The sequence below is a fragment of the Podarcis vaucheri genome, assembly GCF_965113315.1.
Source record: "Podarcis vaucheri genome assembly, chromosome: 1".
In the NCBI taxonomy this organism is placed as follows: domain Eukaryota; kingdom Metazoa; phylum Chordata; class Lepidosauria; order Squamata; family Lacertidae; genus Podarcis; species Podarcis vaucheri.
The window spans coordinates 15036912-15062626 of record NC_138759.1 but is presented as its reverse complement, the minus strand read 5'-3'; the positions used below and the strand labels follow the sequence as shown (position 1 = coordinate 15062626).

General features: G+C 42.8%; 1 protein-coding gene and 1 pseudogene across 9 annotated transcripts in view; both read right to left on the bottom strand.

The window, feature by feature from the left end:
• PPP1R13B (protein phosphatase 1 regulatory subunit 13B) overlaps positions 1 to 14389 on the bottom strand; it is a 66373-nt gene extending 51984 nt beyond the window's left edge. For 2 of the 8 annotated variants that reach the window (XM_082216794.1, XM_082216795.1), the window contains exon 1: positions 1172 to 1374. In XM_082216794.1, coding sequence (XP_082072920.1) covers positions 1172 to 1297 — 126 coding nt within the window. In that variant the 5' untranslated portion in view covers positions 1298 to 1374. Of the gene's footprint in view, positions 1 to 1171; positions 1375 to 13359; positions 13465 to 13621; positions 13649 to 13768; positions 13792 to 14015; positions 14266 to 14322 lie in introns of those variants that run through there. The other 6 variants (XM_082216799.1, XM_082216797.1, XM_082216798.1 and 3 more) reach the window with 6 other exon arrangements.
• Positions 14390 to 18957: 4568 nt separating this feature from the next.
• On the bottom strand, positions 18958 to 20384 carry LOC309532112 (multifunctional methyltransferase subunit TRM112-like protein pseudogene; annotated as a pseudogene). Its single transcript has one exon. The product of its transcript is annotated as a multifunctional methyltransferase subunit TRM112-like protein pseudogene (transcript).
• Between the last annotated feature and the right edge of the window lie 5331 nt (positions 20385 to 25715).

Genomic DNA, 25715 nt, shown 5'->3' with positions numbered 1-25715 from the left:
GTCACTTATGAAAACAGCCTAAGGCATGACCTTCCAAATCAGTGCTACAAGGTTAAACTACGCAAACCAACCTTTCCAATCTCACAACTATGCAGTCTCTTGTTCACTGCAACATGGTGCACTGCTTTTCCAACTTACAAATACGCCCCCCCAAAGCCAAGCTAATACAGATCTCTTGAGTCTTTTCTGTCATTCGTACAGCAGCATGAAACAAATCAGAAGATTGGGAGACAGCTGCCAGGTCACTTATGAATTCTCCAGATAAGCACCAATTTCAGTACAAGAAACAAAGATCCCCTGCACCAGGAAATTGCATTTCCCCAAAAAACATTTATTCACAGATATTAATAATGTGACTAATGGCAGCAGTATCTTTTTATAATCAGTAGCAAAAGGCTGAACTACCTGTACCATTCATACACCACTTTCTTATTAAAAAATCTCAAAGTGATTTACAAAAAGATAAAACAATAAAATTGAGAAAAAATCACAACCCTTCTTTAAAACATACACGAATTAAAATACTAAAACAGATTAAAATTACCTCAGCTTTCTAAGCATCTTGGTAGGCTTGTTGTCTATACAAGAATGTTTTTAGCAGGTGTCAAAAAGAGTACAGTGAAGGTGCCTGCTTGATCTCAATAGGCAGGGAGTTCCAAAGTGCAGGTGCTGCCACACTCAGCAACTGAGTTCTTACAAATGCAGAACGGGTACTATGTGGCACCTATAGTAGTACCAGTTCTGCTGACTGAAGCGGTTGATCATTAGCAAAATGCTTTTGTTTACAGGGTACTATCAATAGGATAAAGAAACATATACAGATATATGCTCAGGCAGCTGTTTCTCACAAACCTCTGGTGGTGGTTATTATTATTATTATTAGGAATATAACACAAGCTAGGAGAACAAGACAATAGGATTGAAAACAAATTCTAAAATTTGCTTTTGTTTAAAAGAATTCAAACACACATAATGTAAACAAAGCAAAACAACTTTCCAATCAAGTGCATGTACAAAGACAGCATCATTGGATGGATGCAAACCTCTACAGAGGAAAGCAGTGTTTTTCACTTAAAAGCTCAGAATCACAAGATTATGTTCACTCCTATAAAATAATGCTACAAAAAAGAACACAATAATATAGCTATAAGTTATGTTAACTAGCTCTCACCTTTTTTTTCATTATTTTGCCTATTTTCCCATTTCTCTGTTTCAAGCCGCTCCTCCCCAGCTGCCAAATGCTCTCTTTTGATGTGTTTAAGACGCTTTGAACAATCATTCTTAGAATGTTCCTCATGTGTAAAGCCACACAGAGAGATTTAAAAATGAACTTAAAAAGTGAAAGCTGGAATCTAAAACAGTTTCTGTGCAAAGGCTACAGTGCTACAATCTACTTAAATGGATATTCTGGTCTGGTGTGCAGCTATATGAATACAAGAGGTAGTGACGTGCCTAGATAAGAAAGCCTAATGAAACAAGGCAGAGCACAGTTGTGACAGCAAGTAGATATGGTGGATTGAATTTCACCTAATTAGGTAACCTTACATGAGGAGCTCTCTTCATCAAGTGTGTAGTTGTACTAACTGCTGCCTCTGTTAAAGCAGTGTCGCATTTTAAAAGACGGGCTAACTTTGAAGTGATTATTACATAAGTAGGGAAACTTAGATTTCCCCTCTTTAGAAATGTAGCATTTAGTCTGTTTACTACCTGCCATATAGAAGACAGTTCCCACTACCAATTATATATACATATATTAGAATCAATAGATATTAACAGCAGTAATTATTTTCAGCAGCAATCATTATTGTGCAGCATGTGCAAATGTATCTCCATGATCAAACATGCTAACCTTTTGCAGTGACAAAGGAATAGCAACAGTGGTCAGCATTTATACAAGGGTCAGGAAATCTGTGACTTGGTGCACAAATTAGCTCTCTTTCTTACTTCCAATTTCAAACAATGCCTCCCCTCCATCATCTGCACCCATTAAATGGTATCAGTTTGCTTTTAGCATGACATCAACCCCATATAAATGACCTGAATCAAACTTTTTATGGAACATGGACAGAAGCTCCTAAATTTAGATCCATCACTACAGGACTGTTATATACTGAAGAAAAAGCACCTCAGATCGCAGAATTCATGTCAGCAACTGGTAATCCTCTTGAGCTAATCACCCAGAAGAAGAAGCTGCCACATCAAGTTAAATACTATCTACCATTTATTTAGACAATCCAGCTTGACCATAGAAAGTTGCCTAAAGAGCACAATAAGTATACTTCCTTATCTAGTCATATCCATAATCTGTAGAATTTTAAAAGTTGCTGGCACAGGTTGTCGACCCTCTCCTTTGTTGATTCTAAAAGTACATTCCAAGCACTTTATACTACCCAACAAATAGTTACAAATATGCATTAGAGAGGAGGACAGAACTGGGAAACCTAGATTTAAATGTAGCATAACCAAAGACTCACTTGGCAAAGACAATCTAATAATATCTTGCCCCAAGAGGTCTATTTGCAAAACCTTGTTAAAAATCTACTTCATAGGATTAGGATTAATGGGAAATTAGTCTGTTGTTAATAATAATAATAATAATAATAATAATAAGAAGAAGAAGAAGAAGAAGAAGAAGAAGAAGAATAGTAGTAGTATGTAATGGTCCTTCTGACCAATGTAGCTACTTAGGAACAATTTGTTTTACAGCTGCAATCTTCATGTATGCTGTGTATAGGCAAAGTAATTACTTTTAGAATGGTCAGCAATTTACTTCACCACATATGCCAAAAAAACACAAAAATATTAAACTATTAGGAAACTGGAATTCTTGAAAGTGATCAGCTGAAAGGGAAAATTGTTGCTTACAACTACATAAAGCACATAATTCCTTTTGATATTTAATTGGCTAGATTTTCAAGATGTTAGGGGTTTTTTTTAACACAAAATATAAAAGTAATTACAGTTTCTTTTTTGATTACTTTTGCTCAAGAGATTTAGACTGTGCCCACATTTCACATTACGTAAACCATAAATCTTTAACTCTGGTTTAGCATGAATAAGCAACACACTGGTGCATGTTGCCCAAGTCCTCACTTTGCAACAAACCACAAGGCCTTCCTTGTTGTATTGTGCACTCATGGTTTGTTTTTCCCTAAACAAACCACAACCAGGAAGGAGAAGAATATATATTGACTACCATTTGTGGTTAGGAGAGAAACAACCCACAAGTCCAGGTTCAGACAACACAACAAACTAAGGCTTATAGTTTGTTTCTCTTGGTGTAGCATGGTCAGGAATGTGGGTAGGAGGAAAGCAGAGACTCTTGAGCATGCTGTGTGTTCACGTTATGCCAAAGTTAGCTACCAGTTTAGAAAAATGTGGACCAAGTAAAATCAAGTTCATTCCTTGATGCAAACATTAGTTACGAAGCCTGATAGCCACATTTGCCCAGCCTAGTATACTATTATTCATTTAGTACCATAAATGAAATAGGTGAAACAGCTCACCCCAAGGGCTTATTAGGAAAAAAATCCATTTCTCCTTCTTAAGCAGCTTCAAGCAGGCTTTGAAAAATGTAACGATTTAGAAGCACTTTAATGTAGGGTTTTTTGTGGTGGGATAGGCTTGCAATGTCTATAGATCTCACTCAAAAACCAGATCTACACTGAGGGTGGTGCTATAAAAACAGTAAAGGTAAAGGGGCCCCTGGCCATTAGGTCCAGTTGTGACCGACTCTGGGGTTGCAGCGCTCATCTCGCTCTATAGGCCAAGAAGCCGGCGTTTGTCCGCAGACAGCTTCCGGGTCATGTGGTCAGCATGACTAAGCCGCTTCTGGCGAACCAGAGCAGCACACGGAAATGCCGTTTACCTTCCTGCCGGAGCGGTACCTATTTATCTACTTGCACTTTGGCGTGCTTTCAAACTGCTAGGTGAGCAGGAGCTGGGACCGAGCTACAGGAGCTCACCCCGTCACGGGGATTCGAACCGCTGACCTTCTGATCGGCAAGTCCTAGGCTCTGTGGTTTAACCCACAGCGCCACCCTTATAAAAACAGTACAAGACTGTAAATAATTAGTACAGCACATCTTTCATTTTACTTCATGTCAAGTTCTACTTATTTTATGCAAGCAATAAAGTTTTATTTTCCTACTCTCTCCTCACTTTGGAACATGAAATGCAAAGGCATTTAGTTAGGATGTAATCTGTACACATTTTATATGGGAGTAAGTCCCAATGAATTCAATAGGACTTCTAGAAAAAACATGTATAGGACTACTCTGTTAATGTACAGCTAAGATTAAGTTTTGGAAATAAGAACATATAAAATTTAGAAAGCAGTTCTAGAAAGATACACTAATTGATCTGTTGATGGCTGAAAGATACAAAACCACAAAATGCTTCCTCTCACTTCCGAAAGTAGAACCACATGATATATACCAAAGGTAGCTGGCTTTATGCTAGCCCAAACTTTTCCCCAAACATAGTCATGACAACAGCTTTCTGCTCAAAATGATAGCAAACAAGATGTGGTTCAAATACCCAAGTCAGCCACCAAGTATTTTTTTAATTTTCTTTGCCTAGAGCATACTGGCCCTAATCCAACTCTGGTCATACACAATGCAGCAAACAAAAAAAGAAAAACAAAACCAGCACAATAATGCAATTTTAATTTAAATGCACATCAGACTCTGCACTTGAATCAAACCAAAGAATTATGGATAGACTGCATATGTCTAAGAATGTGTGTCTAAGACTACAACTATACTTACCTAAAAGTAAGTTACACTGAAATCATAGAATCATAGAATCATAGAGTTGGAAGAGACCACAAGGGCCATCGAGTCCAACCCCCTGCCAAGCAGGAAACAATCAGTGGTGCTTACTTCAGATTAGATAGATAGAAAAGATTACACAGTTAATAAGTGCAGGATTTGCACCTATGGTTTCCAATCCAGTAAATTATACATGCACAAATACTTTGTATGCACACAGTTCTCTTTAACAAAGATGTACATGCACTCACCACAGAGATTTCATCCCCTACTATAGTCTTTTTCTGCATCAAGGAATCTAAAATTGTACTTACAAAATAGCCATAAAATAAAAAGGCAAAGCAGATATATAAAGGAGCAAATGAAGCTGCAAATCTTCTAAGTCATTCAGAGAAACATGTTGAGATGGATTTCAAGGTTTATTTAAGCAATGGCTCAAGACACTTACACTAGTGCCTTCAACACAGCATGGCAGCAAATCATACTAAATGAAAAATGTTATTGGGTTTGAGTCCAAGCGCTAGTTATCACACTCATGGTTGAAACAGTCTATGGAATTAGAACTGAGGTCTGGTAACCATGGAGAAGGATATTTTAAACCTAATATTTCATATATTGGTGCTACACCTCAAACTACGTTTAAGTAATTCACATACAGTAAATCTGCAGCATATAAATTCTGAATCTCCTTTTATTATTATTCTTAGATAATTAACCATATTCTTAGATAATTAACCTTTTATTATTATTCTTAGATAATTAACCATAGGACACAATCACTAAAGGCTTATTTACACAAACAGGAATACTTGAAGTTATTTCAGTGATTGTTAACTCAAGATTGTTACGGTGAATCAGCAATTGTTGCCAGAATAGGAGATTTTCAGAATAGGCATGCCAGAATAGGAGATTTTCAACTATATATGCTTCCTGAATTTCATCCACCTTTACATACCTGAGGTCATGTTGCATACCTCGTCAGTTATGCAAACTACGAAAAGACAAAAACTTCTATATATCACTACTTCAATGTCAACTCACTTAAGTCCTTGTGTAATCCCTTGATACTATAAGCAAATTATAGAGTGAAGCAAGATAAGGGTTTGCCATCTCAGGATAAATACATGTGAATGAGTCTCAAGTGCTCTGCTCAAGTAAAAGGGGAATTATGGTCAGAAAGGCGTCATGGGATCAAACAGGAGCTTGTGATTTTGCATGCTTATGTCCATTATTATTGGCCACTGAAGCCTGCACAGTGGAAAGCTATGGGGCAGTACTATTCCCTTCAGGCTCCAGTATCGCTCCACCCCTTAGATAGTCCATTGATTTGACTTATGACCACCTAGCTATAAATGCTTCCAGATTATGATAGGACTTTATCTGGACAACAATTTAGGCTTTCTTATCTGGCTTGTTACTCTTTCTTGCATTTGGCTCCAGCCTGCTTGCATCATGCTTCCTTTCCAACTGATATCTTGTCTAACTACCTAGTTTGGACAACCCCTTTTTGTGCAGTGCCCTGAAGCTCAGATCAAAGGCTCTTTGCCTAACAATGCTAACTCCAGAGCCTGGACATAATCAAGTTTAGTTCTATATTGGCTCTCTACACCAGGCTTCCTCAAACTCGGCCCTTCAGATGTTTTTGACCTACAACTCCCATGATCCTTAGCTAGCAGGACCAGTGGTCAGGGATGATGGAAACTGTAGTCTCAAAACATCTGGAGGGCCAAGTTTGAGGAAGCCTGCTATACACCCACGATAGAAGGGATCCCTAATTTATGTTATGAACAGGTGCCTTAATTAAGCCAAAGATTCATGCATTTGTAATTACACCCATCATTAGCCATTTCCAGTTTGTGCACCTACTTTTGCCTTCTGACAGCTAATTAGTCACTTCCACTCTTACTCCAAAAATGTATTATATAATTTTATTGTTTAAGTTTCTTTTTGACCCATATGTGATGAAAAGCAGGGTATAATTTTTAATAAATAAATAATCTAGCTACCCTTATGCTCTTATGAGATGGGGACACAATGGAACTGCATCTTATTTTATTGGTGCATTCATGTTTCTTTCAGAACCATGAAGTAAATTGTAGAACTGAATAGGTGACTCCCATTACTTTATTCTGAAGTGCCTAACTAACTGGACAGGTAAGAAACTTTGGGCTTAGTCTTGCTACCTTTGAAACAGCTCGTGAAATATTTATTTATAGGCAACTAAGGTATGTCTGGTTGCACAAGCAAAACACTTTACCTTTATTTCTTATAGACAGACAGTTATGCTTCAATGACTGAAGATATCACAAAAAGATTCCTAAGACTGTGTAACTCCATGTATGACTCGTGGAACGCATTGCTGCTAACCCATTCTTTTTTTCCCAGAAGAAGACTGAAAATGTATTAAAATGCCACTGCATATGTGAAAAAATATGCACATGCAAGTGTCTATTTTCTCCCCCTCCTCTTGGACCTGCCAATTTCCCCCTGGTAGTGTCCCCACCACTATACTCATGTGACAAGCACAGGGTTAGACAAGCACATGGGTTAGAAAATGAAATGTAGTGTCGCCCTTGACATGTTTAGTTCCACTCTAGTTTGCATTAGTTACCATGAATATCAGTGCTGACCCACACTTAACTGTGGTTAAAGCTGGTAAGGGACAGGTATTTGGGAAGGAAGCCTGCTTCCAATCTACTAACAAGGCTTAAGACGTTGGTAGTACAGTGGTACCTCGGGTTAAGTACTTAATTCGTTCCGTAGGTCCATTCTGAACCTGAAACTGTTCTTAACCTGAAGCGCCACTTTAGCTAATAGGGCCTCAAACTGCCGCCGCGCCGCTGGAGCATGATTTCTGTTCTCATCCTGAAGCAAAGTTCTTAACCTGAGGTAATATTTCTGGGTTAGCAGAGTCTGTAACCTGAAGCGTATGTAACCTGAAGCGTATGCAACCCGAGGTACCACTGTATTACATCTTCACTGGCCCCATCTCACTCTCTGCCTCATGAATACAGGTCTCTGTCTTGCTTTCGTATTTTTATTATGTAATAAATTAATATCCAAGCTTTTAGAAAGCTTCTCAAAGGCAGAAAAAATAGGATAATACAGTATAAAATAAACTTAACAGTAATACATAAAATATTCTAAACCCACAGAAAAATAAGTACCTTTCTTTAAAAAAAATATTTCAAAAAGTAAGCTGCCGCCTACAACTACAAATGGCAAAAAAGGGTTAAATTATTTGAAAGCCCCAAAATAGAAGCATTACATGCTGTCTTGTATCTCCAGAGTCTAATCCAATTATGCCTACAACACTCCTCCTTGGATCCTCTTTAAGATAGTTATAAATTGCAGACTTGAGGAGCAACTATACCACTCCCAACTTACACATATACACACACTGTTTAATATTGTGTCTGACAAAGAGCTCTGCAGAACTTGAAAGCTGGCTCATTATTTTTTGCCATTTTAGTTGGTCCTAATAAAAGTGTCACCCTGCTGTAGATTTAGGCTTACTAGGTATTTGCATAATTACAACCCCCGAATCTTGGATACCTGAATCCATGTTTTGGTAGGGCAAAATACATAGTATACTGCCTAATAGGCAATACTGCCCCAAAGCATAAATCAATTACCATCCACAGAATATGGCTGATAAAAAATATGTCAGGCCTCTTGAAGGAATACTCATTCACACCTTCCCTTAGCAATTACCGTACTTTTATTGTCCTGCCACTCTTACAGTCAAAGGGGTCATTTTGAAAAAGTAATAGCTCAGAAATATTACTTATCTTACTGCAACAAATTTGTTTAGACTTATATTATGCCACTGTTTCTAACATTTGTGTACCTTGTAATTCTTTTTCTCAACCCCCTCAGTTCAAAAAGCACTGTTTCTGACTAACGTGTTTGTGTCTTTTATTTTTACCAGTCTTGTAATTCTCCCCCCACCCCCAACCCCCTCAGTTCAAAAGTCAGTGCACTGCCTTCTATTACAGGTGTGTATTCAATTTGAAACCCATTGTATTAATGCCTTCCAAATCTTCTCTAGCTTGTGAACATTCTTCTTAAAATTTGGACCTCAAAACTAAAGACTGTTTTCAAGGACATCCCCTAGAACCAAGTAGGTTAGAATAATAGATTTTAGGGTTTCCCAAGAGTTGGGTAAAATAGCAATGCAAACTTAATCCAAAATAGTATTGCTTCTGCTTTCTACTCAACGTATGGGAAAATGGCTGAGACTGTCAATAGCAATTTTATTTTAACAACAAAAAATGATTTCCAAGTTTCTCATGAACACCACCATATTATATTGGAAGGCCAAAATAATTACATTTAGTGCTCTGAAATTCAACAGGTACTGTTACAGCAAGAACATAAAAAGAGCCTTGCTAGTTCATCTAGCCCAGCATCCTGTTCCCACAGAAGCCATGCAGAAGTCTTTGGGAAGGCTTCACAAGCAGGACATGAATGCAACAGTGCTTGCCCACTTATGCTCCCTAGCAACTGGTAGTAAACAAACTTACTGCAGTGATCACATGATCAAGTCCTTGATATGTTTTGCCTACAGTTGCAAAATTCTATTTTGATTTAAGATACTGTCATATCAAATTCAAGACAGTATATTGGACAACATGGCACCAACCCAATGGTTCCATATTGTTTAGGATCTTATATTATAATAATAAATAAATAATAATAATAATTGTTATTATTATTATTATTATTTATACCCTGCCCATCTGGCTGAGTTTCCCCAGCCACTATGGGTGGCTCCCAATAGAGTATTAAAAACAATACAGCATTAAATATTAAAAACTTCCCTAAACAGGGCTGCCTTCAGATGTCTTTCAAAGATAGGATAGCTGCTTATTTCCTTCACATCTGAAGGGCAGGCGTTCCACAGGGCGGGCACAACTACCGAGAAGGCCCTCTGCCTGATTCCCTGTAACCTCACTTCTCGCAATGAGGGAACCGCCAGAAGGCCCTCGGTGCTGGATCTCAGTGTCCGGACTGAATGATGAGGGTGGAGACGCTCCTTCAGGTATACAGGATCTTGCCCTAAAATAAGCTGATGCTACCTTAGAGGGTCTTTCCCACACATAAGAGGAGAAGCAATGAGACAGAGGAGTGAGGAGTGATGGATTGTGAAGGGGAAATGAGCAAAAACAGAGATAATAAAAGGGAATGGGGAAGGAAGGCACTGTGGATTTGTGTATTCTATACAGAGTTCCAACAGCTCTCCTTTGACACAATCTAGCATGACAAAAATGTAATGCTGGGGCATGACGAACACAGAGAAGTGTTTTTAAAAATACATGTATATGCATACATAAAAAAACAATTATTTACTCTATTAGGATGCCTGTCAACAATGCAGAGTCTTTTGGAGAATAGTGCCAAAGGTGCTGGTTTCCCCAACACCAGTTCTTTGTTTTTCTGTAATAGGAACAAACCCTTTATTTTCTCCATTTAAGCAAATGGAAAGCATTCACAGTCCTACTGGATGTAAACTAATATTGGCCCTCTCCTGACAACTCCAGTGTTTGTGCCCAGAGGCAGGTCTTCCCCACTCAGCAATGTCTCCAATTGCAGACTCTTCAGTTCCTCCCACAAGTCTATTGATCACAACCCCACCCTGCATCAGCATAACTCCACCTTCTAGATTCCATTCTTGGCATGCTGCTAGAGTAGCAATTGACAATTATATTTCATCTACCATATATGCTAAAAAAAATTAAAAATCAATAAAGCACAACTACAAGGACCTCACCTATATAGTTCTGATCAATTTTACCAATATCACTTCAAAACAGTATGCTACAAAATTACATTTATTTCTTTGGGTTTAGCCATATATTGTTTTTTAGAGCTCCAATGCTTTCCAACATGGCCACAGTCACAGCATAGGTGAGAAAGGACTGGGACAGAATTGGACTTTTGATTTAACTGAGCTCCCTGCTTCTGAAAATCTCATACCCATCACAGCTCCTGTTAAGGTTTTCATTTCATTAAGCATTTTTATTACATTTATATACCACCTTTATCTTCCAAGTGAGCTTTAGCTCCCAATGTGATGTACATGGTTCTCATCCTCTCCATTTCATCCACACAACAGCCCTATGAGGTAGGTTAGGCTAAGAGATGGTAACTGGTCCAAGGTCAGCCAGTGAGCTTCATGGCTGAGTGGGAATTTGAACCCTGGTCTCCTACATCATAGTCCATCACTCAAACCATTACACCACATTGGCTCTCAAACATCACAGTTCTGCTCCTGCCAAGCTCTTCCAGTTTCCTGTCCCACTCAATGTGAATCCTCCAGTCTTAAAGTCTGTAAGGGCAAGGAACTGGGAAAATGCTGCAATTGAGGGTGGTGGGAGAGACTAAGCTAGAGAAAGCTACAGCTGGCCAGACTGCTGGTAGTAAACCAGCTTTGAAAGGAAAAGCTGCTCCACCACACTGAAATGAGTCTGTGGGTCTGTGATGCAATAGTAGGAGAGGGGAGGTACAGTTCAACCATTTAATCCTCCCGCCCCACCCAGTAATGCAGCAATGCAAATGTCTATGTGGTACAACACAACTTTGAGGGGGCTCCTAAGTGCATATGTGTATTACCCCTAACAACTGCAATACCCAATGATACTGGCCTTTTTATTACAGAACATAAATGTACGCACTTAATAAAGCTTAGCCACCGTGGCTTGAGTAGGATTAAATTATTTTAAGTGGTTTGTGGATAGCTGCCATAGGCTCAAAGCTGCTGTGGTCAATTCAAAGTAACTCTGCTTGTACTGAGCTCCTCATTCACAACGCGAGGTATCAGACAATTGGACATACTTCTGTATATATGCAATTTATGCTGAAGCCAAGAACAGGAGCATCCTGGTGCTGAAGGTCAGGACTCAGAGTCACTATAAGTATTTTACTCTTTCTATGCATAATCTTCTGCATTATGACAGATACAAAATCAAACAAAAATCAAGAAAATCACTTTACTACTTCATGCCATGGAAGGAAAACAAATCCTGTTTCATTTATTTATTTAATTTGCTTAATATTCCACTCTTCCTCCCAAAGGACCCCAGGGTGGTATCTAGTACTGTACTGTACTTAGATTGAACAAAATGTAACTGGAAATGCAGTAATTGTATGAAGTAATTGTATCAGATTTACAGAGGGATCATTGCTACTAAAATGTTTCTGAAAGGTACATGAAGTAACATTCAAAAGTCATTGCTGTTACTGCAGTCTCATATGACAAAAAAAGAATATTTAATATAAGAATAAAATGAATACAAAATATTGGCACTAATGAATCACTAGCTTAAAACAAAAAGCAAAATAATAATGGAAACACTGTTTTAAGAGTTATGCATTAAAATACATACAATCCAGAGACAGAAAATGCAAGCCATGTTTCAGGTTGCATGCTATGCCTGTAAAACTGACTGTGCCTGTTTTACAGCTCCCTCCTAACAACATATACAATCATCTTAAATTCAAAAGCTACAGCCTTGACAAAGGCTATTACATGAGCATACTAGAAGAACTACACACACTATCGTGGTTTACATCTCATGGGATGAAATCCCCAGAACACCGATACTGGAATATGGCAAGTAAGTCATGGGAGATACTCTTCCAAAGGAACTGCTTAATGGACTGCAGCTAAAGTCAGTAAGATTACATGCATGTATATGTGTTCCACTTCAGAGGCCTAGATCATAAGCAAATTCTGTAAATCCATTCATTCCAGTGACTCTATTTTTGCCAATTTTAACAGACTGTTTTTTTAAGATTTCCAACAAAGGGGAAAGAATGTGTATTTGTCTTACAATGTATGACAAAAGGGGCATTTTAAGCCACACATTACCACTGCAACAGACAAACCCCCTTGATACTACTTCCTGTGTTCTTCTCAGCATGAAGAAATAATAATAATAAATCCTAATTCATTGCTTACTCTTTCCTATTTTCTCATATCCAAGCATTATCTCACTTCCATATGATTAAGGGTGGGAATCTCTGCAGTATTTAGTTTTAGGGGGGTGAATTATTTTGGAATTTCCGTTTTAGAAGATTTCCTCCAAGTTTCCTTTTCTTTAAACGCTGGGGAGCAATTGAGGCAAAATAATCTTCCGAATCGAACAAATGAATAATTCACTAATCAACATTAAGAGCTAGCTATAAATAAACCACATATTAGTATGAAGCATTTCACCAAGGAATCGAAATAAATTTACAACAAAGCGGGCCATCGGAGAAACAACGATTTTAAAATAAAATATCCTGCCATTGCAATAAAAGTCAGAGCAACAAAGCAAGCCTATATTCACTGGTGCTGAGATGAGCAGTGGAAAACGCAAGCCGCAACTATAGATGCATATCCCGGGGGGGGGGGGCAGATCGCACATTTTTAATAAAGAAATAGTGATGCAAAGAAGGGTTAACAGGGAACTCCGCAGCCCGGCCTTATGCACCTTTCCTTGGAAATAATCAAACCCGACTGTATTCGGTGGGGCTTTACTCAAAAGCAAGCGGGGAAGAAAACTAAGGCGCAGGTATTCCGAGTCCCAGTGGATCTTACACACAAGTGCGCATCGGATTGCAGCCTGTTCGTGCTCTTTTTATTCCCTTCTATCCTCCAGCTACCTCTAGGTGCTTCTGCGGTGCCCATTCAGAGGCAGCAGGAGCTGACACAAAACAATGCCCGACCCATAAGGCCAGGAAGCAAACACACCTCGCAGTTCTTTCGCCTGGATTACGCTCCCCCTTCCTCCTCCATCAACAACAATGACAGCGTCAATCAACCCACAAAAGGGCGACCAAAAAAAACACCACAAATCAACCTTCCTGTCCTTATTTTAAACAGCGCCATAATCACCACGGATTAGGCTTTTTCGTTTCCCCCTTTGCAGCTTAAATCCTCCTCTCAGCCTGGCTCCGATCGCGAAAAGAGGGGTTGACAGGATCCCTCCCTGGCGTGCGTTTTGTACCGTTTCCTGGGATAGGCGAGGGAGGAAGGGAGGGAGCCGTTCCTGAGATCTCCCCGCTCGGGATCGAAGGAAAGGCGAGGAGGCGGGAGCACATGAGGTGGTTTTTTTTCCCTTTTACTCGAGAGCCGCCTGCCTTTGGCCGCCCTTTCCGCCGGGACAGACAGACAGACAGACGGGAGGATTATCCCGCCCGAGAGAGGAAGAGAAGCCCGCCCGCCTCCCTCACAGCCCCGCCGCCGCCGCTCACCGGCATCATCTCCGGCGCCGCCGCTGAGGCCCGAGCCGAGACTCCGCTCTGAGGGGAAGGGGCGAAGCGGGCGCGCGGCGGTGGGGAGGCGCGGACGAGGCCTGCTGCCGGCTGCACTGCCCACCCGGGCCGGACGGAGGGCCAGCCTTCTTCGGGGGGCTCCTTTTCTCCTCAGTCGTCGCGGCGGCGGCGGCTTCCCTTCCCGTCGCCGTCGGAATCCAAGCCGCGGCCTCCTCCGCGTCTGCCGCCGCCTCTTTTTCTCCTCAGGTTTTTTTCCCCCTCCCCCTCCCCCAGTCTCCACACTCACACACACAGAATTCCGGCCCTGCTCCGCCCTGGGAAGGGTTAATGGCGGCGGATCCCCATTGGCCGAGGCGGGAGCGAAAAGGGGGCGGGGCTGGCCGTGGTGCGGCGCGGCGCAGGACGGCGGGCGGGGGAGAGGAGGGAGGAGGGATGGAATGCGAGCGGGGCGGGTGCGCGCCTGCAAATGCAAGCGATCGGGGCCCCCCCCCCTCCAATTTGTTCTTCACCGTCGCTTTCCAGCCCCACCTCGCCGGGCTCACTCACCTGTTAGGGCCTCTTGCTGGCAGCTGGGCAGTAAGAAGAAGAAGCCCTGCTTTGTGAACAGTGTTTTCTAGAAGGAAATTATTATGGGGATTAGCTAATTATTCTACGTGATTTGTGTTGTGTTTGTGACACTCTACAGTGGGACCTCGGGTTACATACGCTTCAGGTTACACACTCCGCTAACCCAGAAATAGTGCTTCAGGTCAAGAACTTTGCTTCAGGATGAGAACAGAAATTGCACAGCGGCAGCGGGAGGCCCCATTAGCTAAAGTGGTGCTTCAGGTTAAGAACAGTTTCAGGTTAAGTACAGACCTCCGGAACGAATTAAGTACGTAATCCGACGTACCACTGTATAGTGTTCAGTCTTGTTACTGTTGTTGATTGCATAGGAGCCAACTCCTAGGGGCCCAGGCCCCTTCGCACCCCACATCTAATAATAGAGCTCTCCCCCAAGTTGATGGGCATTGCCATTCAGGTTCTCTGTGGGTGTCACACATAGCTGTCAACGTCTCCCTTTTTTTAAGGGAAATTCCCTTATTCCGAATAGGATTCCTCGCAAGAAAAGGGAAAAGTTGACAGCTATGGTGTCACGTCATGTGATCGATTTTGCACCCTTGGTAATCCGCTTTGAATGAAAAGTGGCGCACACGTATAATAAATCGAATCAATCCAATGTGGGGCCCATCCAGCCCAGCACACCACAGGGGCCCAAACAGCCGCCTGGGGGAAAGGCAGGATTGGAGCGCAAGGGCAGATCTCCCGTGTTTTGTGGCAACTGGTGTTCGGAAGCATTGCTGTGGTGGGCAGAGCATAGCCATTGGGGCCATTGATAGCCTTCTTCTCCATGCTGAATTTTTTGGGAGTTGGTGCATTTGTTTTCCCTGGTGGAATGTGTTGTTTTAGTTAAGTGGCTTTGCGTGGGTAGAGAGACATCTTTCTACTCCCCTCTTCCCCAGTTTGTGGACAGTGGCGTAGCGTGGGGGTGCACGGGGGGCCGGGCGCAACATCTGGGGGTTAGGGTTAGGGGGCGCAAATCCACGGGTTAGGGGGCGCAAATTACTTGCCTTGCCCCGGGTGCTGACAACCCACGCTACGCCACTGTTTGTGGATGTTGCAATAAAACTTCTAGGACATTCGCAAACCTAAGCAGGGTCCAGCACGGGTTCACTTGCTTCACATCCTCCCTGAATGTTTTTGCCTGCCTGCAATGTGTCCTTGAACTCTGCTCATGCCTCTTGCTTGCCTGCAAGGATAAAAGGGCGTGTTATGTGTGTAGAATTTAGTCCACTGCACAAAGGTAGTGTTTACATATATTGCTGCAGCCACTTTTGCCTCTGGCCATGCCTCCCCGCCCCCTGCATGTTACCCAGAAAGGGAAAAGTTTTCCCACCCCTACCACTCACCTCAATGCCTCCTGTTTTAGATAAATCATAGCCCCTCGCAACTCAAAAAAGAAGGCCAGTCACCTCTGCCCTTCTGTTCTGCCTTCACCTGTTCTGCCTTTTGAATTGGGCCAGATCTGCCCATGTAAGGATAGTCAAAGCCTGAAATCCGGTAGAGAAAATTTATCTACATACATTTATTATTTTGGATTGCTTTTTCATGTGCTTCCTGCAAATCAGTTGCTTCATGATCCATCTAGAATCCTAAAATGTGCCACACACACACACACACACACACACGACTTCATTTAGGATTGTTTTGACTTCATTTAGGATTCTTGTATGGAAGTAAACCCCATTGAGATCTGCAGGGCTTTATTCTGAATAAACATAATTAGAATCAGATACATACTTCCTCTGCAGTTCTTCCTTATTTCTCCCAACCCTGATATATCAAAGGCTTGTCTGTGTTTCCGCTGTGGTTTCCTCCTTCCGTTGCATAGCATAATTTGCTTATTTTCATAGACCTCGATTTTGGCAGTGGTTGATAGAAAGCCTAAACTTTAGAAGTGGATTATGTGGTGGTGCAGGAAACCGCATATGAGCAGCTGAGTGATAGAGCCCAAGCTGGCTGGGAGTTTGGCAGCATATGAAACCTTTGAAGAGCCTTCATAATGCTCAAGGACATTGTTTAAGACATTGTTTAGGGAGGGGGGATTTCTTGGGTCCCACATTGCAGGTTACACCTTATTCTTTAGGAGAAAGAAATCTGTTTCTGGTTGTGTATAGAATAAACTAGAACACATGCCCCGAAGTAGAAGAGGTCCAGGGGCCAAATCTAAGCCTGAAAATGCCTCATATTTGCTGCAGAAAAGATCATTATCTGAGGACCCTCTCAGACAATATTATTGTCGTATTGTCAGCTTTCTCCCAAGCTGCAACAAACAAAGGCTCTTTAACCCGTCTGCTGTGATGTGAGCAGCGAGAGAGGAGTTGATAGAGCCCTTTGGCCCTTCTTATGGTATGGCGTGGTTTATTTGCATACCACTTTTTGGCCCCAATACCACTTTGGGTCACTAAAGCTGCTCACTCATAAGCCAAGATACAGGAAAACTGAACTGTCAGGCCCACTTGCATTGGGCCCTCCCTCCGGTGGTCTTCTCCCACTGTGTGACATCACACACACACACACACACACACACACACACACAGGGCTCCCCCAAAGTTAGGAGGAACCTGGCGGGTGTGCTCACAGGTGTGGCCCAAAGGAAAGCAGAGAAACACTTTTCGTAACAGCTGGGTTGCAGGAGTTACTGGAAGGAGGTGTACGAGGCACCATCCAACTGTCTTAGGGACTCCACTCCGGATTTGTGTAGGGTTTACTCCTGAGCTTTTTCTTCTCCCCAAGATATCCTGCAAGGCAGAGGAGGTTTAGGATCAGAGTTTTCCTTCTCCTAGATGGGCTACCTTCCCAGGTGGACAAGCCTCATCTGCCCCTTGCTTCCATCTACAGCACATGCAGAAAGCACCTTTTTGACCCTTCGACCCACTATTGGTCTCATCCACTTAATCCACCGAAGCCTATCTTCACATGCAAGGAAGTCCCTCACTCACTGAGGGTTTGAGACCTACTGGCTACCCTCACCTGGTTTAGATGGCAAGTCGAAGCCATTTCCCAGGGTGTGGCATCCTGACAGCTCCTCATTATTACTATTTATAATGGCTAGGCAGTGCTCAAAATATTTTAGCGGGTGGGGAAATATCTCCCTTGTGCTGGCTGTCTCCTGCTGCTTTTCCTAGTGAAATAGAGCGTGGTTTAAAATATATTTTTAAAACACACACACATTTTCCTTGCGCTTTCTCTCTTTTGCTGCTTTTCCTGGCGAGCTAGAGAATGGTGGTTTAAAAATAGGGTTGCTGGAGCAAAGAAGTTCTTCCTTTTCCTCCTCACCCCCGCCTTATTCCCTATGGGCAGCAGACAAAAGCCATTTTTGCAAAGGGCTCTCCCAGCGCTGTCAGGCTCTTGCGCTGACTCGAGGCATGCATGGAATGCTGAGAGCGGAGACCACGCCCCTTTCCCCGGGTTTCCTGTCGCCGCGTTTCCCCGCACTACGAAAAGCAGCAGGGAGGGCCGCCGGCCAGCCCTTCCGCCCGGCGCTCCCTGAAGGCGAGGTTATGGGGAGGTGGCGAGAATGCCGCGCAGGCTGCCTGGAGGACAATATAAAAAAAGCAAAGCGAAAGCTTTTATAGGGATCAAGTACGCGGCGTTAACCTAAGGTCGGTCTCTAACACGGGGGAGGGTGGGAAGGGGTTGTCGGTCTCTTTTTTTACAGAGGGGGGCTTTTGATTCACAAGCACTGAATTGCAAAAAATAAAAAATTAAAGATTTGAAAATAAAACAAGGCTTCTTTAGGGAAGTTTTTAATGTCTAATGTTTTATGGTATTTTTAATATTTTGTTGGAAGCCGCCCACAGTGGCTGGGGAAACATGGGTGGGGTATAAATTATTATTATTATTATTATTATTTATTTCGTATTTTAAATAATAATAACCAATCTGAAATGTTTTTCTGTGACAATAAGCAGACATCCTGCGGGGTAACTTTAAATGGATTGATAGCTCAATCGGTAAGAGCATGGTGCTGATAACACCAAGGGTGCCGGTTCAATCCCCGTATGGGACAGCTGCATATTTCAGGGGGTTGGACTAGATGATCCTCAGGGTCCCTTCCAGCTCTACAATTCTGTGGTTCTGTGACACACTTAGGCTGCGTACACACCATACATTTAAAGCAAGTGGCTTCTCTCAGAGAATCCCAGGAACTGTAGTTTTCACCCCTCAACGTAGGAGCCAACTCCTAGGGACCCCATAAAATATCTGAGGAGACCGGTCCCTCCAAAGTTGATGGGCATTGCCATTCAAACGCTGTGTCTTGTGATCGGTTTTGTGGGGTCAAACTTACCTCCCCCCCCCCATATTTTATTCAGGTTGGCACCCCTGCCCCTCACAGAGCTCCAGTTCCCAACACAATTCACAAACTGCGGTCCCCAGGATTCTTTGGAGGAAATAATGTGCTGGAAACATACGTTGTACTGTCCTGGCTCCGATTTTCATGCTGCATGTATCTTCCAGCACTTTTAATCACTTCCTAGCATTGCTGGAGTTTTAAGAGGTAAAGCTTTTCCCAACATAGAATCACAAAATTGCAGAATTGGAAGGTACCCCAAGAGCCATCTAGTCCAGCCCCCTGCGATGCAGGAATCTCAGCTAAAGCATCCACGACAGATGACCACCCAACCTCTGCTTCAAAACCTCCAAGGAAGGAGAGTCCACAACCTCCCAAGGGAGTCCATTCCACTGTCAAACAACCCTTACTGTCAGAAAGTTCTTCCTGATGTTTCCTCAGGATCTTCTTTCTTGTAACTTGAAGCCTTTGGTTTGTGTCCTACCCTCCAGAGGAGCAGAAAACAAGCTCGCTCCATCTTCCATGTGATAGCCCTTGAGATATTTTTTTTCCAGGAACTTGCCTTTATTTACATGCACAAAAAAAGCAACCCAATATTATATTCAGAGCATCTCCTTCCCCAAACAGATAAATAAGGGTGCTGGGCTTTCCACAGGAACATATCCCACTCCCACCCCCTCACCCACAAGGCTTGCTTCTCAAAGCTCCGTTGACACAAACCAGCTCATGTCTCCTCTTCGCTCAGCAACATGTTGGGTATCCCTTTAGTTATGGGAAACTCACGCCCAGTATCTGGGCATTTCAGCACACCTTCCACCACTTCCACCTTCATCAGCACATGATGGACTTTTCGAAGGAAATCCTCATTGCTCTCAAAGTCAAGGATGGGCTCAGGGGACAGATCTGATCGGTGACCCAAACTCTCTGCTGCCTCTACCAAAGCTGCTCGTTCCACTTTGGGTACCATCCGTGCTGTGAGCTCCGGGTTGAAATCTACATTGTTCACCTTCACTTCTGTGGCCTGGATACAAAGGGGGAATCCTCCATCGGGCCTCACTCCTCGCACATGGGAAGTGAACATGTTGTGCGTCAAGAGCTTCATGTTTTCAGGACAGCGGCCACCAAAGCAAGCGAAGGTAACATGTCAGCCCTTGAGATATTTGAACTACCTTAGGTGAGGTGCCAATGACAAACCTAGGCAGCATCTTAAAAAGCAGAGACATCACCTTGGCAACAAAGGTCCGTATAGTAAATGCTATGGTTTTCCCAGTAGTGATGTATGGAAGCGAGAGCTGGACCATAAAGAAGGCTGATCGCCAAAGAATTGATGCTTTTGAATTATGGTGCTGGAGGAGACTCTTGAGAGTCCCATGGACTGCAAGAAGATCAAACCTATCCATTATGAAAGAAATCAGCCCTGAGTGCTCACTGGAAGGACAGATCCTGAAGCTGAGGCTCCAATACTTTGGCCACCACATGAGAAGAGAAGGCTCCCTGGAAAAGACTCTGATGTTGGGTAAAATTGAGGGCACAAGGAGAAGGGAACGACAGAGGACGAGATGGTTGGACAGTGTTCTCGAAGCTACCAGCATGAGTTTGACCAAACTGCGAGAGGCAGTAGAAGACAGGAGTGCCTGGAATGCTCTGGTCCATGGGGTCACGAAGAGTCGGACATGACTAAACGACTGAACAACAACAACAACAACAACAAAGGTGAGGAGCAACACCTCACCAAGTTCTTCCCCCCCCCCAAGCCCTTTTGATACCTAAGTCTTCATTCACCCCCAGGGGACCAATATCAACCACTTTTGAAGACCCTGGTGTGGACAGAACTGAGTTGAAGGACCAGTGGACTGACTGTTTTAATGCACCTTCCTAGCTTCCCCTATGGTTTGTTTGTCTGCTGAAAATTCCCCTCACCTTGTAATCTGCAAACAGGAAACTATATTATGTAATATGTGTTTGAGTATCACCACTCAAATGAAACATGTAAAAAAAAAGCAGCTAGTCACACCCAAAACCCTGGTGCACCTGAAAGTCATTATTTGGAACCCATCCAATATGTTACGTGTGCTGACCAAAATGTTATGGTCCCGGTACACCTAGAATAAAAGCCTAGGAAAGGATAAGATAGGATGCTAAGCATAAGTTTAGATTTATTGAAAAGTTAAAGTGCCCATGGAATTAAGTGCATTACTGATTCATAAGAAAACATACCTTATCTGGTTCCAGATTTTGGGTCTGCAACTGCCAACAGCAGAAACTGTGGTGTCTTTATGATGTATGGTTTATTTATACATATATACAACCTGAGCCTAGATGGAGGGAGTTCAGAGCATTGTCTTTCCAAGAAGGTCTCTGACTTCTATAGTTGCAGCAGGATTGGCTCTCAGAACAGAGAAATCAGCCATGCTCTCTGTCTCCTGGTTATAGCCTGTCACAGCCAGCCAACATAGTTCTCCTTGCCCCTCTCATTCTTCCTTCTCACTGCTAACCCTGTGAATTGTCACCCTGGTACTGAATAAGGACCAGCCATCATCAGGTGAACCTCATCAGGAAACTGGCCTTTGCTGTTTCCAACCTGAGTCCCCACTGGATCTGGGAGATCTTTGCTTGCAGTTCAACTCCCCAAATCTTGATTAATTCTAACTGTTATCAGACCCAGGAATTTAGGGTGCCTCGCACCCCACAAACTCATAAAAGGAAGTGTTTTCTTTTCCATCCCATAGCTTTCTAGTGAGAGCACCAAAAAGAAATTAAGTTTAAAGTAAGGCACAGAAGGAGATGACATGTTTCGTAGAAGAGATCACCAATGTCTTAAAACAGGCATTGTTTTCAGCCGCTTTAAATGCCATTATCCTTTAAAAAGTACAATCCTGTCCACAGAAATTGGCTTTGTTCAGCTGAGTGGGGTTTACTTCCAGGTGAATGCATATCGGACTGCAGCCCACAAGTAGCAATAGATGAATGCACATTTAATCAGTGTTCATGCAGTGCCTTAGAAAAAAGGATGAGAAGACTCTTGGCATTTCACCTATTAGTATGTCTGTCATTCGCATTCCAAATGCAGGAAGAAACCAGAGATGCCTCAGTGGGGGCGGTGGGGGGATATGCAGCTTCAATATGCTGTCTATCCTGGGATAGTGATTGTTGATACATCTGTATTCCTCCTCCTGCCCCCCTGCCGCCGCCCCGACTCATCCATGGGCCAGCAACAGGTAAGTTCTGGTTCTTGGGATCTCCCTTAAAAAGTGTGTTGCAAAAGCTGTATCTTGAGTAAGCCCAAAGAGATGGGTGCCACCCACAGGTATCATAATAGTTTCTGTGTCACTGCCGTTAGGTCATGCATTCTGACATAGAATGGCAGCAGGGAGCAGAGCCAGACTTCTGATGAAGTGTGGAATGAGTCGGTGGCCCACTGGACAAATGGAACATTGTCCTCATCAACCTCAGTTTGCTCTCGCTTGCCTGCCTCGTTTATCTTGGACAAGCAGTCCAAGGGCGTCACTTCCTCTGCCACGGGTCATTTAAAGTGTATGGCTCCCCCATTTAATCACAAGAACTGTACTTTACTTCTCACAATTCCCAGCACCCTTAACAAGCTACAGTTCCCAGGGTTCTTTGGAGGGAGCCATTCAAATGTATGGTGTGGACGTGTTGCCTCTCGTAAAACTCAGCAGGGAGGACAAAATTAGAATTAGTTGGCTTTGCCTGTCATTGGCTCTGGCTGCACCAGCTGATGGTCTCCTTGCTTTCCATCCTACCAGCCCCAATGGGCACCAGCCAGCGCTGGTAGGACTCACCATGCCTAAAGGGTAGGGAGAAACTGGCCGAAGTTTGTGCTTACTAAGCCTCCTTACTAAGTCTTACTTGATGAGTCTCTGCTGGAAGGAAGAATGAAGGAGCCATGTTGTCTGGCAGGGCAGGGAGAAAATAAGAACTTAATATGAGCCATGCTGGATCAGGCCAAAGGCCCATCTGGTCCAGAGGCCAACCAGGTGCCTATGGGAAGCTTGCAAGTGGAACCAAAACACAGGAACATCTTCCCCTTCTGCAGTTTCAGACAACTGGTCTTCAGAAGCATTACTAGTTGTAAAGGTAGAGCATGATGGCTACTAGTTGGTAAGAGAGAATGATCTTCAGCTGTTGCTTGTGTTTCACCATAAGAGCCCAGGGAGATATATGGAAGATATATGAGGTGGGACTGGAGTTATTAAGGGTTTGTTCTGTTTTTGTTAATGTTTTTCTTTGTTAATGTTGCTTGTGGTTTTACTCTGTGTTTTTATGCTGCAAACAGCCCTGAGAACTTCGGATGAAGCGCATTATTATTATTATTATTATTATTATTATTATTATTATATTGTTCATAATGATTCAACATCTGCAGGTCTATTGTGTCCTCCTGGGAGAAAGCGTGCAAATATAAAATGCTGAAGTGTAACTGGGGAACCGTTTTCCCCTGCCTTACAACATATATTTCCGTAGACCAATGCATCAACCACAACTCTTTCTTATAACTACTGCCCTACTTTAAACATCCTGGATTAACTGGTGATGGGATGTAATTCTTATGAATACCATCAATTGTGTGCGTAGGCCTGGGCATGCGATGTTGAAAGCATGAACGTAGAACAAAGGGGATGCCTATGTTAGATTTACAGACTTGTAAGATCCTTAGCCTGGAAATGTTCAGCATGCGCAGTAGTAGGTGATCTGTGTGCCAAAGAGTTATCACGGGGTGTTACATAAACACATTCTTTCCTCTTGTTCCTCCCCTTTTATGTGAAATAATGGGAGCGAAAAGGCACATCACAACCCTCAAAATAGTTAACAAGTGAATAAGAGAGAGCAAACTCTGCAAACTGAATGCAAAATCTTGCCCCTGTTAAGGTTAATTGGCAAACTCTTGCTGATTTTAAAAGGAGGCAAGATTTCAGGCCTAGGCTGCAAGCCAAAAACACTGTTGCAATTGAAAAGAATTTTCCAAAACAAGCCTAACTGAGTTAGGAATCTAGGGGAAAAAGGTACTCATTCAATATAAATCTCAGCAGGTGCACGGAATACAAATAGGCTAATCCCACTTTAGAAGAGATGAATTAATCAGTTAAGCACCACATAAAATAATTGGACTCCATCCAGGGGACTGTGCACTTACGGACAATAAAAGCCAGCCAACCAACCAACCAACCAAGACTATCTTCCACTGCATGGATGTAGAGAAACAAAGCATTCTGCACAACTTGTTCTGCAAGGTGGAATTCAGGGCTTGGGAGCCACACAAAATTCTTTAAGGTGCAGCAGGGAACAGAGAGGAACAGCGGGTCTTGATTTTATATCCTTTCAAATGTCATTGTTTTTATTGCTTCCATTTGCCTGGCTACTCTTCAATCCCCCTCCTCCCTCTCTTGGTCTATTCGTTCCACTGTTGCACTTCTCCATCAAGCCAAATCTGTCTCTTAAGTTGCCTAGCTGCATCCTTCCCCCCCCCCCCTTACTGCTCCCTGTCTTTTGAAACCTTCACCACATGGCATCCATTTTTTACTTCATCTGGGACTAGTTTTCAAGCAAACATTTCAACCAGAGGTGGCTAACCTGTGAGCCTCTGGACCTTGATGGACTGCAGCTCCCACATCCTCCCTAACTATTGACAATGATGGCTGGACTGGTGGAAGTCCCACAACATCTGAAGACCACAGGTGTGTCACTTCTGCACTAGAAGGAAGCTTCCTGTAATTGTCGGAACCAGACAAACAGAGAAAAATATTTAATCAAAATTGGCACATAGGCCCTCTTTCCATAGATGTGTTTATCCTTGTTTTCTATTTTTGTCTTCTGGGCCCTAAATGAACAACTGCTTAAAGTACCAGCTTGTGTTCAAGAAGGATATGACTGGTTAGCCTAAAAGAATATGTAATTTAGAGAGCACCACTTGACTTTAATTTAGATAAACTCCTTCTGCCGGATTATACAGCTGGGCCGGACTGATTGGAAGCTTGCTAAAGAGATTGCGTACCATTCTGCTTTTCTTTAAATCAGCGGAGTTGGGAGTTTTAAAGGAAAAAACACATTTCCATGTTCTACTGCGCAGAAGACAGTGCTTGCATAGGGCTGAAATTTAGTTCAGCAAAAGGAGCTTGGAGGTGGGGAAAGGACTGGAAATAATTATTTGAAACCGTAACTTCTGTACAGCTGTGAAATACAAATCCTAGAAGGTATTTGCAAGGGGAAGGGCTATATAGGGCCCAGTATCAGAGGATCTGCTTTGCACGCAAAAAGCCCAGGGCTCAATCCCAGGTAGGGCTAGGAAAGATTGCTTCTTGAAATCCCGGAAAGCCACTGCTTGTCACTGTAGGCCACAGTTGGGGAACTTTAGGCTCTCCAGACATTGCTAAACTACAGCTCCCATCAGCCACAGCAAGTATGGCAATGTCCGGAGATGCTGGAAGCTATAGTTCAGCATCAGCTATAAGGTCAAAAATGCCTCACCTCTGCTGTACACAGTGCTGAGAAATAGGGACCAATAACTTCCTATAAGACTGCTTCCTATGAAACCTCTGCAAACTGCTTGAGGCTACTCCATTCCAGGTGTGAACATATATCAACATATGAAGTTACAAGGTTAGATCATTGGCTTGTCAGCCTAGGATTGCCTATGTGGCAGCTGTTCTCATAAGCAGAGACCTTTCCTAGCTGTCTTGGCCATGATCCTTTAATAGCGGGCGCCAAGGATCGTGCTGGGGCTTCTTACGTGGAGAATGTATGCTTTGGAGCTGGTTAAAAGGAAG